General features: G+C 39.1%; 1 protein-coding gene and 1 long non-coding RNA gene across 9 annotated transcripts; both read left to right on the top strand.

The window, feature by feature from the left end:
• Window positions 1-256: 256 nt before the first annotated feature.
• LOC130183914 (C-type lectin domain family 6 member A-like) lies at window positions 257-6717 on the top strand. Of its 3 annotated transcripts, XM_056399650.1 has the most exons (9): window positions 257-619; window positions 1447-1536; window positions 2085-2139; window positions 2250-2372; window positions 2537-2626; window positions 3222-3386; window positions 5139-5290; window positions 5677-5801; window positions 5953-6717. In XM_056399650.1, the coding sequence occupies exons 3-9, from the start codon at window positions 2106-2108 to the stop codon at window positions 6101-6103; spliced, it is 840 nt and encodes a 279-aa protein (XP_056255625.1). In that variant the 5' UTR covers window positions 257-619; window positions 1447-1536; window positions 2085-2105; the 3' UTR covers window positions 6104-6717. The 3 variants fall into 3 exon arrangements, with proteins under 3 accessions (XP_056255625.1, XP_056255624.1, XP_056255626.1); XM_056399649.1 differs by lacking the exons at window positions 257-619; window positions 1447-1536 and having other exon boundaries at window positions 1800-2139; XM_056399651.1 differs by lacking the exons at window positions 257-619; window positions 1447-1536; window positions 2250-2372 and having other exon boundaries at window positions 1800-2139.
• Window positions 6718-9721: 3004 nt separating this feature from the next.
• Window positions 9722-12475, top strand: LOC130183886 (uncharacterized). Of its 6 annotated transcripts, none has more exons than XR_008829902.1 (4): window positions 9722-9894; window positions 10895-11007; window positions 11616-11740; window positions 11906-12475. It is a non-coding gene; the product is annotated as an uncharacterized LOC130183886 (long non-coding RNA). The 6 variants fall into 6 exon arrangements; XR_008829904.1 differs by having other exon boundaries at window positions 9725-9898; window positions 10895-10982; XR_008829901.1 differs by having other exon boundaries at window positions 9727-9894; window positions 10895-10982.
• Window positions 12476-13571: the final 1096 nt, after the last annotated feature.

Below are 13571 nucleotides of genomic sequence, written 5' to 3' on the forward strand. Positions count from 1 at the left end.
TTACCAATATAAAATGTCATATATTACCTAATCGTAGCAAACACTGGTGCTCAGTCATGAGTAGTGAGACAATGGAGGATTTGTTGTTGTAGAGATACGTTTTGACATCAATATGGAGTTTATTATTTCATTTTAATAGTCATGTGTGGCTGTGGTTTTTATAATTAGCTTCTATTGTAGACAACCCCATTGTTTTCAAATCATTAAAATCCATGTGTGCTGAAGGTTAAATTATTGTACAAGTGGTTGAAACTAATAGAGTACATTTACTCTTTCTCTCAGAAATATTGTACTTTTTACTACACTACATTTATTTGACAGCTTTAGTGAAACAATATACAGTAAAGACAGAGACACTTCAATTCACTGAAGCACACACCTGCACTGTGCTAGGTTCACTTTTGCCCTAGTTGACAAGATTGTGGGTCTTTTTTTTTTAAGTGTCTAATTTTTTCCCCTTTTCTGGTAGATTTTAATGAAGCTATCAGGAGACGGTTGCAGATTTGTAAATGTTAGTTGTGTGCCCAGGCTCCAGTGGGTGAAGAAAGGATCAGGGCAAAACCTGTCAACCTGACACTCCAGCACACCAAGATGGATCTTCATTCTGGGGCAGGATCAGGTAGGAAAAATAGTGTGCTATCTGATAAATAGTGTGTAATATGTAAATTTCCCTGAAGCTGTGCGAAGCTACAGCCCAATCTGCTGAAATGCGCATGTGCTCAAATACAAGTATCTACATAGAAACTTCTCACCACAAAAGGATCAAATCAAGGATTCATGACCAGAAATAGGCTATAGTCTGACTATTGTAGTGTGTGAATAGTATAGAGTGGTGGCAGTCAGAAAAAAAAAATCCACGTGTTATGTGTTCTTCATATCTGTAAAATAGCATTTTGTCAATGTAGGACTGAGTATGAGGTTTTAAATTTTTTATTTTCTGAGTGGATCTGTTTCTCTGTTCAAAAGTCAAACAGAAGAGCACCACGATTCAATGTCAGACATGACAAATTGCGGCCACGAGCCACCGCCTGACTGTATTAGAGCAGGCATCATGTTTTCAGGTGCTCTATCGTCTGTACATATTATACATATAGTGGGGTCCAAAAGTCCATGAAACGATTCACTTGAAATTTCTTCATCAGGGAATTTTCTTCAAATTTGGTCCAAACATCCACTTGGACTCAAGGATGACCTGATTAGAATTTGGTGGTCAAAGGTCAAAGGTCACTGTGACCTCACAAAACAGGGTTTTGGTCATAATTAAAAATTAATTAACTTATTAAGACACAATGACACATTAGGACTAATGTTATTTTGAAAAGCACCAAAACAAACAGTCTGAGGGAATTGCTCAACTCACTCTGTTTTTATATGTAAGAAAATAAAGAAAATAGAGACATAATGTGAACTCATGAATGCTTGTTTTCCACATTATGTGAAATGCAGGGATAGACTGTTACCTGTGAATCCCCTGTGCATGGATACACAACTTGAATCAGCAGCAAAGACACGCCCCTACTACAAACATATAGAGAGGTAAGTAGAGGATGTAACTGCAATGATGTGTATTTTCTGAAAAAAATGTAAATAGTTTCAAAGGTGTGGTTTAAAGATTCTCTCAAATATTAAAACAAATAATAATAAAAGATATAAATGAGCAAACATGAGATTCCTTTACCATCTGGGAGTAAAGTGGAGGAAGATAATAAAAAATATCAAATGTAGTCACCTTAGGCCTAAATAAACAAATAAAGCAGTTTAATGGTGGATAAAGTGCAAGTGTGTATGTCTCTGCTCTCTGTATAATATAACTTTAAGCTGACTACTTCTTTAACAGGCTTGTTTGGTTATCAGACCCATTACTGCTTTGCATACAACTGCAGAGGAGCCAGTGTTTCCATATTCACATATAATTCTACTTCAAACACCAACCAGTCGGACACTTCTTTTACACCTGGATTTTAGTTATTAAAACAACATATGAGGACATAGAGAAACAGCTTAGACAGAACTATTGTGCATTAATGCAATATTGAAACCAGACCTTATTGCCTGTTGATTTTCTATTGGATGAAACCATGGAGGTGAACAATGGATCAGCTGTGATGGAAGAAAAACAGGAAACATCTACAGACAAAAGTAATATGTTTTTCTTTTTTTGCAAAAAAGTTTATTGATACAGATACATGTATGCATTTAAACTTCAAATGTTTATTTATCCCCAGTGAAATGTCAACATTTCATTGCAGAAAAAATTTCCCAGTTGCTTAGGCTCATGTACAAACCTCGCTGCAGGGAGGCGGATTTTGCAGGTTTCTCAGAACTTCAGCAAATAAAATTGAAACTATCAGTATGGCAGGAGTCCATTAGAGGTCAGTGGGATAAATACAATCTGCCAGTGTATTAGGTACATCTGCAGAACCTCATACAATCCAGTACAACAGTCAACGTTCAAAAATCAGCATTAGCCAATTAAATAACAGGATTTACTGCAGGACTGTTGGAATTGTGTTCTAATTTCTGTGTTGTCTCTCAGGCTGGTTCAGTCAGCACAGACAGCTGGTTCATTACCTCTCTCTGCTCTGCTTCCTGCTCACCATCGTCACTCTGCTCCTCACTCTCTGCTGTGAGTACTTCATTATAGTTTGACTTTATCATACTAATGGGAACAGGTGCAACTAACCAGGGAAATATATTACGGATTAAAAGCGAAACGAGAGACTTGTGTACTTGTAAGAGTACAACATGTAAAGTGTGGGATGTCAAATAGTTATCTTATATTTGAATTTATGTATAACATTTTTGTTTTTGATCTTTAGATATACAGCTAATAATGAAGGAATTTCAAAGCAAATGTATTTATTCAGCCCATTATGTTACAGGTAAAGTCAGAGTGTTTTGTGAAGAAAAATAAATCAGTAGATTTTAATACATATTGTTATAGAATTTGTATATATTTAGGCTATTTACCATAAGTCAAAGTGAAGTTGAAGATCGAAAAAACTGACAGTCTATATCTCAGTACTTTAGTTTATTACCCTGTCTGTGGCCTTCAGCCAGCAGCCCAGTGGTTACAGCAGCCCATTGGTTCCTGCTTTAGACATAAATCTAAAAAAAAAAAAACAGGTCTTGCATATAAATTTCCAATTTTTCATTGGTCATTTTAGTGAACATTACTTATTATGTTCCACATTACTGTGTGTTTTTGTTTGATACAACAGTGGTTCAGATCACCTTGTTGTTCCAGTCACAGTCGACCCTGCAGGAAACCAAAGTCAGAGATCTGACAAACAGACTGGAGAAGCTCAACCAGTCATATAACATCCTGTTCTCCCAGTATCCTGCTCTGAACCAGTACTGCCTCATTAGCAATGGCACCTCTGGAGGTGAGTGGGGGGGGGGGGGGTGCGCAGCAATGGAGTGTTTGTTGAGGCTCCTGCTGATCATTTGCATCAAATTTTCAAAAATAATATCTTATCGACCTACACACGCATGCTTTGAGCAAAATACCATAAGTTAAGAACCTAGTGAAGCATTTAACGCCTTTACAGTCATTGGAATGGCATCCAGTCTGAGTACAACAGATCAGCCACATCTAGGCCCAGCGTCTTCTCGGCCTAGAGTGCTACAGACGACCAGAATTCAACGCCTGCAACCAACAACATATCAAGTCAGCGGATTTTTTTTTTTCTTTCTGTTTAAGTAAATTAATACAAGGCAGACCTAAAGAAGCAGACAGCAGCCCGTCCTCGAGGGATTAAACAACTACAGAGCAGTTGTTAGTTGTTCAGTGTTCAGAGACTCATAATAAAATTTGTGTTGTTGACGCTGAAAACCTGTATAGGCCTACTTTTTTCCACACAGAAAAGCCAAAGGAATCGATAAAGAATCGGATCGATTAGCAGAATCGATAATGGCATTGGTATCAATAAAATCTCAGCCAGCCTGATAGCTTTCTGTACTCTTTTAGCTAGAAGGATGAGATTACTAAAATGGAAAGAACCACTGCCACCTGTACGTGGGCTTTGGGTCAGAGAGGTAATGTACTGTGCCCAACTACAGAAGATTCAATATAATAGAAAGGGATCAATTAAGAAATTATTTAATGCTTGGTAGCCTTTCTTTACTCACTTTGAAACTGTAAATGCAGATCAAATTAATTTTTAGTGTGTAATATGTGAATGTATATGTGTGTGTGTACTTATGTATTATTTCTTAACTTTCTGGCTATTGTGTTCAGATGTTTGTAATGAGGGATAGGGAGGGGGAAGGAAGGGAAAAAAGAAATTACTTTATAGTGAATGTATATATGTGCATTTTCTTCCAACACATTAATAAAATACCTTGATCAACAAAGAACAAACTTATGAGGATCATTATACCTTTTAAAGTGAGGAGATTTCCAAGGGCAGTTTGAGGATCATACCTGGTTTTAGGGTCACTGTTAGAATCAGGTCTAGGTCGTGGTTACGGTTCTGGTCAAAAGCAGTTTTTCCCAGCTTAGCAGTTAAATTTTAAGATTAACGGCTTAAAGATCATTTACAGTTTAAGAAGCAGAAACAAACAAAAAACCCATTTCTGCTACCCAAAGTTTTAAAAAAATATATATTTTTCTTGTGAATTTCCTGATAATTCAAAGGTTGTGAACCACTGCTTTGACACAAGTATGTGAGTCCAAACCTTCATCTGAGTGTGTGCAGATTCAACGCAAAGAAAATATCTGCAAAAACCGTTCAGCTGATTTACATAAGCCTATTAATTTACATTGAGCAATGTCAGTTCAGTGTCTGTGTGAACTGTACATTTTGAATTCAGATAAAAAGAAATTCTCTGTGCTATTGTGTCTGTAACTGACACAGACCCAGTTATGTTTTCAATACATGTAGTGAACATGATCAGATTCATGTGTACTATACAGAAGTTTAATATGAGCAGGTGCCCAATTAACCTTTTCAAAATAAAATTGATTGGATAAGCATTTTCAGGTTGTTTATGATTTAAAAATTCATGCATGAAAGGGCAAATAACAGGCATATTGGGATGTTTTCACAGCTGCTGAAAATTCATGTAAGCTTGGCATTTCAGATTAAAATGAAATTATTTCCACCATGTCCTTTTGTCTCTCCTTCACCACTCAGAGCGTGAGTGCAGACCATGTCCGGCCTCATGGATGCCTCAAGGAGAGAAATGTTTCTTCTTCAGTCAGGACAGAGCTGATTGGATCAGCAGCCAGTACCGCTGCATGGCAGTGGGAGGCGCTGTGGCCACAGTCAGGACAGAGGACGAACAGGTGAACACACACTCTGTATTCTGTACTGCTGCCTCCTTTGCTGAGTGTGTTTATGTGTGTTCATTGATGATATATTCTACAGCTGTTGGGACACACACACACACACACACACACACACACACACACCATTGGAGAGAGAAGTTAAGAATAGATTTAAGACCTCTGTGGAATATGGAGACATCTACAGGAGCAGTCACTGCCTGAGGTCATCTGAGGTTTTGTCTTTCACTGTTTTCCTGCACATGCACCACAGTTTATTTTCTTGATCTTGTTCCAAACTAAGAGGTCGGGCTGAAAATCAAGTTGTACAACTTCAGAAGAAATAAATAATAAGTGAAGACATTTCTTGGCAATTTGATAGCAACTTTTTTTGACATGTTTCTCAGCTGTTTCTGTGGAAAACGGCCCACAGTCTGAGCCAGGGAGACTCATACTGGCTCGGCCTGAGGAGCAGTAGTGCTGACGGGGGGTGGAAGTGGAGCGATGGCTCCCTGGTGGAAAAGGGACCACAGTGAGTATAAAGACAAGGGGGTCCCTTCACCTTATCCCTGACAAAGTCTGATAAATATCTACACATTTTGTGCTTATTTTCATATGGGCAACCAGTGGTTGCCATGGTAACAGATTTTTTTTTTCTTTTAAATTCTCCTCCATCTCTGCAGGTTTTGGGAGCGTGAGCCCGACCAAACAGCAGACAGCATGGAGCTGTGTGGTCGACTCACTCCAGGAGATTACAAGAATAGCTGGTTCCCCTCCAGATGCTCCAACCAGCTGAGGAGGATCTGTGAGAGGAGACAAGCTGCTCTACAGTGAGAGGAGAGGACTGTGGGATTGATTGTCGTGATCATGACGACACGTCTCAAATACATGTAGCTCAACTATTCAGTGGCCCTTGTGTAAAAATGTCTTTAGTATTATCAAGGTCAGGAATAACATACATCTTCTATGGAGTATAACCATGTATTATATCATTAAACTACATTTATCATAATCTTCATCAGTAAAAATGTTTTATGCTGCTTTATGCTTCTAAATTTATCTGACAGACAGATACTTTTGAGATTAAGATTGTAGACAGAAAAAAAATATATTCATCTGAGTTTTGTCTTTAATCTGACAATTCTGAGTTTAAAGAAATCTATAAAAAACCTGGCCCTTATCCTCTTCCGTTATACATGTAACTGAATATTTTTCCACTGATGCATTAGTCCGCTTATTTTAATTAAGTTAAGAATATGAAATCTTCTTCTAACTCTGTTTCTGACCTGTCACTATTTTTGTGTACCACCAGTTAAGTTGTTTCACCTGCTTCACATGTCCAGCAGGTGGAAGTGTTACCTTTTCAAACATTACTGCAGCATCATATAGCTGTTTCTTGATATAACATTCAAAAGAGTCAGCCCTCAACAAAAAGACACAGATGTTTGAGAAAATAGGGGATTTCTGTTAAATTTTGTTTATTATATGTGAATATATTATATATATAAATATATATTATAGATATATATTATAGTTAAATAGATATTATAGATATATATTATAGATAAATAGATATTATATATATAATATAAATATATATTTATTATAGATTTTTGTATGGTTGTGATGAATGTGGGAACCGGAGTACCCGGAGAAAACCCACGCCACCAAAGTCAATAACGCTCACACTCAAAAATGCTCAGGGGGCACACTGGTAGCTCACCTGATTAAGTATGTACCATATATAAAGGCTGGGTCCTCGCTGCAGCGTGTCCCGGGTTGTTCAAGTTGTGAGGTCAGACTGTTTGTCAATGAGGTGGCCCTTAGAGCTCAAGGCCTGACCCAAATCTAGGTAAGCTCCTAGTCCGCTGGTCTGTGTCCCTCAAAGACAGAGGCCACCTGGATGTGAGGCAGGACTTGAGTTCTGTATTGCATTCATCTTAAAGGATTAAAAGAGAAACCCTAGGCAAGTTTTTCCCTCAAGCTGAATATGATGTTTCCCCTAAATGACACCAACCCTATTTCTTCTTCTGAAGACGTTTCTGATGGAATGGCCCACAGACGAGAAGAACCTGGAGATGGCGTTTTGCTGTTTTGGTTGTGTCAGGTGATTTTTTAAAGAGAAGGCGAGAGATTTCTCAACTGCTGGTTCCTTTAATCTCATGGAAACCAGCAACATTTCCGCAGAGCTCCACTTCTTAATCAGGTCCTTGAAAATGGCTTTGTCAAGGTTTTTAAAGGTTTTTTCGGTGTTACCAAAGTCAATGCCCTCAACCTCAGGCCATATTTTCTTGAATAAATGCTTTGTCACACCAGCTGTGTATGGCACCTTTGCTTTTTCATACGTCCGCATAACGAGCTTCTCCACAAGTATCCACACAGGCTTTTTGTCTTCATTCATTTCATCCTCTATTTCCTCGCATATTGAAGCAGACTCTGTACCTGTTGCCACAGGTGCTGCCTCCTTCACTACAACATTTGGGGGAAGTGTTGTTTGCGATGAGTTCGGGTCCTTTGTTGATGCCTCCTCGACTGCAACCTTTGAGTGCTGTATTGTTTGTGAACACTTGGAGTTCTTTGGTGCGGCCTCCTCGACTGCAACCTTTTGGGGCTGCGTTCTTTGCGATGAGTTCGGGTCCTTTGTTGATGTCTCCTTCACAACAACATTTGGGGGCAGTGTTGTTTGCGAAGACTTGGGGTTCTTTGGTTCTGCCTCCTTGACTGGAATTGGGTGTTGTATTGTTAGTGGAGACTTGGGGTTCTTTGGTTCTGCCTCCTTGACTGCAACATTTGGGTGTTGTATTGTTAGTGAAGACTTGGGGTTCTTTGGTTCTGCCTCCTTGACTGCAACATTTGCAGGCTGTGTTGTTTGTGAAGACTGGTCCTTTAAACCGCGTGTCACCCTGGCACTGTGAATTTTAGCCTGAGTGTTCAGCCACCAGCTCATCAGTCCCAGGCAACACTGCACTTTGTTCCGTATGACAGCATACATGTTAGCATGAGGCTGAGGAATGGCCTTTGTCCTGTGAGTTTTCTTACTTATTGGTGTTGGAACAACCATAGGCATCTTCTTGCCTGTGATGTTCTTGTAGAGGAGGTCACTAAGTTCTTGAGTGAATTTCAGAACTTTTCCACTGGAAACGTGCTTCAATTTCCAAAACACATTATTATCATCTGCTCTATTGACACCAGCCACTTTGAGAAGCAGAAAATCAACACTAGCCATGAGTGTCTGCACTGACTGCCTGCTTTCAAATTTGTTTAGGTTGAATTTGGACTTTAGTTGTGCCACTGTGTGATGTATCAATGCTTTCACAAACTGCTTCGCAAGAGGGGTCTCGATGCTGCTCAATATGTCGTGTAAGTTTGGTCTGGACTTCTCTTTGGAGTTTTGACTTGGCCCTGCGTCATCATTTGCATTAATTAACTTACCAACATGATCTGCAGCAGTTTTTATCTCCCGGGAGCATGCAGATCGCAGCATCTTGTACTTCAAGTCTGGCATATCATTGAGAAGAGGTTGTGTGATTTCATTCACCTCCTTGCTCATTAATTTTTGCAACCTCTCTGGGATTTCTGCCTCTTCAGCTTTGATGGTCGAATGATCCTCTAGCTTGATTTTGTCCTGGGCACCCTTTATGGAGGTGGCCTTGCTTGTTCTCTGCCTGCATGTCAAAGGTGGGCGAAATATCATCATAAACCCACTGGCTTTGACCTTGACTAAAATTCTGCGGACACGAAGAACCATAACATTAAGTGTCCTGGGGGAGATGACATGATTTACAACAGGCTCCTCAGGGCACACACCAGCACAGAGGGCAGATTTGACACTTTCTGCAACCTCTTTAACAATCGAGTTCCTCAAGGGTTTGATGTTGGGACTCTGGAATTGGTCTTCCAGCCTCAGAAACTCCTCGCAACTCTGGGTGAGTGTGCTGCTCACACTGGACAGAATATGCTCCTCTGATACAACAACATTTGAGGACTTGAAAGTTGTCAACACGGCTTTTGAAACACATGTTATGAGTTCCAAAAGCAGCTCTGCAATCACTGTTTTTGTGGCATTATCAGCCACACCTGAATCTATTAGTTGCCACTGTTCCTTTGTAATCCTTTGGGAAAAAGAGATTACGAGTGGACGAACACCGTCTACTGTGACCAACTGTGATCGTTTTTTTGAAGCCATGGAGATACTTTCTGTATTAGGATCGATGATCTTTTAACACAAGCTGACTAGATAAAGACTGAAAGTGTAATCAGGGGGGACTTATAGTTTAAGGCTAAATTAAACTGATGACGACATCAATTTCAGATCAAAGGCATTTTATGACTTAAGCCACGCCCCCATACAGACAACAAAGGAAACCGAATACCTTAGCAACTGTTGCTAGGCATTAGCGGCGTCCTTTGGCAGTGTTCTCTTTTCGTAGTGGAAATCTGTAATTGTAAATATTACAATATGTTTCCCACATTCACATGTACTACGATTTCAGACACCCCTACAGTGGACCATACCATTTCTTAACTTTGACGTTACTCATACCCAGGTTTTAATGTTAGCAGTACGTCTCCTATGTCTGCCATCAGGACCTTAAAACTCTACTCCCTTCTGTTGGGCAGACACGGTAGGTGAGCGTAATTAGCAGTACCTGACTAGCTAACTTGTTCAATACACTTTATTTTCTTCCTTTTAGAGTTTTTGAATTACACTGTTTCAAGTATGTACGACTGAATGCTAATGTTAGCTAATTAATAAGTTTTCCTTTAAGTTACAGTTTAGCTCACTAACGTTAGCTAGCTGATAGCACGCCTTTCATTACCAATATAAAATGTCATATATTACCTAATCGTAGCAAACACTGGTGCTCAGTCATGAGTAGTGAGACAATGGAGGATTTGTTGTTGTAGAGATGCGTTTTGACATCAATATGGAGTTCATTATTTAATTTGAATAGTCATGTGTGGCTGTGGTTTTTATAATTAGCTTCTATAGTAGACAACCCCATTGTTTTCACTCAGTAATTCAGGAGTTTCACCTGATTGAGTAATTAAACAATATTAAAATCCATGTGTGCTGAAGGTTAAATAATTGTAGCAGTGGTGGAAACTAATAGAGTACATTTACTCTTTCTCTTAGAAATGTTGTACCTTTTACTCCACTACATTATTTGACAGCTTTAGTGAAACAATATACAGCAATAGACAGAAGCACTTGAAGCACACACCTGCACTGTGCTAGGTTCACTTTCACACTAGTTGACCAGATTGTTGGTCATTTTGTTAAAGTGTTTGAGTTTTTCCCCTTTCCTGGACTGTTACATATTTGTAAATGATAGTTGTGTGCACAGGCTACAGTGGGTGAAGAAAGGATCAGGGCAAAACCTGTCAACCTGATATGAAACCTTACGAGGAACGTTACACCTTGTGAGGAGATTTCCAGGATCATGAGGATCATACCTGGCTCTAGGGTCAATGTTAGAATCAGGTCTAGGTCATGGTTACGGTTCTGGACAAAAGCAGTGCTTCCCAGTTTACAAGTTAAATCTTAAGATCTTAAGATTTTCTTTCAAAAAAAATGTTCAGATTTTCCTCTAATCTTAAAATATTTCTCTTGTGAATTTCCAGATAATTCAAAGTTTTTAAGATGAAGATTAATCACACAACAGAAGAGGGAAAAGAAGACAACTTTTAATAGAGGTCATAAGCCAAAAAGGTTGTGAACCACTGCTTTGACACAAGTATGTGAGAATGTTTTTGTGGGAGTAGAATTTGCAACTTGTCTGCAGATTAAACACAAAAAAAATATTTGCAAAAACCGTTCAGCTGATTTACATAAGCGTATTAATTTACACTGAGCACAATCAGCTCAGTGTCCATGTGAACTTCTATTCTTCTGGCTCTGTGGCCACAGTCAGGACAGAGGACGAGCAGGTGAACACACACTCTGTATTCTGTAATGCTGTCTCCTTTTCCAAGTGTGTGTTTATGTGTCTTCATTGATGATATATTCTACATCTGTCCAGTTGTAAACATTTGAGGTGCTCTGCCTGAAATATCAGCTGTTGGGACACACACACAGACACACCATTGGAGAGAGAAGTTAAGAATAGATTTAAGACCTCTGTGGAATATGGAGACATCTACAGGAGCAGTCACTGCCTGAGGTCATCTGAGGTTTTGTCTTTCACTGTTTTCCTGCACATGCACCACAGTTTATTTTCTTGATCTTGTTCCAAACTAAGAGGTCGGGCGGAAAATCAAGTTGTACAACTTCAGAAGAAGGAAATAATAAGTGAAGACATTTCTTGGCAAATTGATAGCAACTGTTTTTTGACATGTTTCTCAGCTGTTTCTGTGGAAAACAGCCCACAGTCTGAGCCAGGGAGACTCATACTGGCTCGGCCTGAGGAGCAGTAGTGCTGACGGGGGGTGGAAATGGAGCGATGGCTCCCTGGTGGAAAAGGGACCACAGTGAGTATAAAGACAAGGGGGTCCCTTCACCTTATTCCTGACAAAGTCTGATAAATATCTACATATGTTTTTCATTTTGTGCTTATTTTCGTATGGGCAACCAGTGGTTACAACTATTTTTTTTTTTTTTTTAAAGTTCTTCCACATTCATCTTCATCTCTGCAGGTTTTGGGAGTGTGAGCCCAATAAAACAGCAGTGTGGTCAACTCACCCCAGCAGATGACTACAAGAAGAGCTGGTGAGAGGAGACAAGCTGCTCTACAGTGAGAGGAGAGGAGTCCAAACTAAATCAAAGGAAGCAAAGCAAATGATTCATGTACTGAAGGGATATGTTATTTTTACTACTGTATGCTTTGTATGATTAAAAAAGCAAGTCAGCCTTAAACTGATGATTATGATTGTTTATGAACATTGTGACATGTGAACATTAAACATTGTGACCCTGATTGCCGTTTGAGATTGCAGAATGACGTACAGGGACAGACAAGACAGTAAAGAGAGTACAAGTATGACATGTTTAGATAACAGGTTCAGGTCAGAGTGGTGTGAGGAGAGAAGAGCGGAGTGACCCTGTTACACAGAGAATGTGTGTATAAGAATGAATGTCTGAAACAATAAAGTACTGCATGCTGCTTATACAGGCGAGATGAGAGCAGGGTGGTCCAGAGCTCTGTAAGCAATCTCAAACTTATATGCTTGACTATACTTTTAATAAATTAGACGTGTTGAACTTTATCTGTTGTCCTGCATACTTCATCAAACGAATGCGCAAGTCCTGTTTGGTTATATATGGATCTGGACTCAACAGTACATTAAAGCCTACACAGCTTTTGATTTTAATCTATAGCGATAAAAAATCAAAAAAAATTATTGTCACTGCAATAATCTTTTTTTCTTTATATTTTTATACTGAGCCTTTATTATGTTTGCTAACTCACATTTCTCAGTTTTCATTGGTTTGATTGAAAACACGTGTCTGTCAAACACATCCGTCAAAATTCATGAACTCGCTTAAACTCAACCAGCATCAAACCTCTGTGTGTTTACAGTACTCTTTTAAAAACATAACTCCAAATCACCATAAATTAAACTGAAGAAAGAATCAAAATAAAGAAATAAATCCTAATTGGAGCTGAGTGCCTATTTTCATTCCTTGATGACCTCTATGAGAGCGTTCATGGAGAGGAAAGGGGGCAGGTGAGGTTGAATCCAGAACATTTTATCATTGTATGGACCAATGTGATGTTTCATCATTCACATCATGGTGTCACTTTTCCCTCCACCTCACTTTCCATTCCTCAGCCCCATATAAAGGAATTCTCCTCATGAAGGTGGGAAGTTTATCAGCAGATGAGAACTTGTGGCACAACACAGAACACAGGGTTATTTTTCCATATCTGTAGCTATTCTGTGCATGTACCATATGTATGGTGAATGTGTAGTTTTGTGTTGCATTGCTTTGCGCACTTGCACCTGCTCCACTTGTCCAACAGGTGACAGTGTTACCTTTTTAAATGTAACATCTGTTTCCCGACATGCCCTGCGACTGAGCAACGCTTCAAATCAAAGGACGCCAAGATTCGGAAATATAGCGGAAAGTCTTTGTATGAAAAGTTTTTGTTCTCATAAGAATACGATACTTTATGCTTAATAATTACGTTTTTAATTATTGTTTCTAAGGGATTTACCCCTGTCGTCCGTGTGTTTACCTCTGGCAAACAGGTTAGATGGAAAAGGTTTACTGACAGAATATCTCCCAAAATTGAAGTCTGTGAACAGGTGGTATTTTTATACGAGGTCTTTTAATTTTAACAGTCATTGTGAGTGACAA

The sequence above is a fragment of the Seriola aureovittata genome, chromosome 16 (genome assembly GCF_021018895.1).
Source record: "Seriola aureovittata isolate HTS-2021-v1 ecotype China chromosome 16, ASM2101889v1, whole genome shotgun sequence".
NCBI classification, from domain to species: domain Eukaryota; kingdom Metazoa; phylum Chordata; class Actinopteri; order Carangiformes; family Carangidae; genus Seriola; species Seriola aureovittata.

What these genes read in the sequence shown, in the direction of transcription:
- LOC130183914 (XM_056399649.1), top strand. Translation starts at nt 2,079, where the DNA reads ATGGAGGTGAACAATGGATCAGCTGTGATGGAAGAAAAACAGGAAACA. An exon ending in ATGGCAGGAGTCCATTAGAG is followed by an intron (nt 2,373 to 2,536) that starts GTCAGTGGGATA and finishes GTTGTCTCTCAG; the next exon opens with GCTGGTTCAGTCAGCACAGA. An exon ending in TAGCAATGGCACCTCTGGAG is followed by an intron (nt 3,387 to 5,138) that starts GTGAGTGGGGGG and finishes TTCACCACTCAG; the next exon opens with AGCGTGAGTGCAGACCATGT.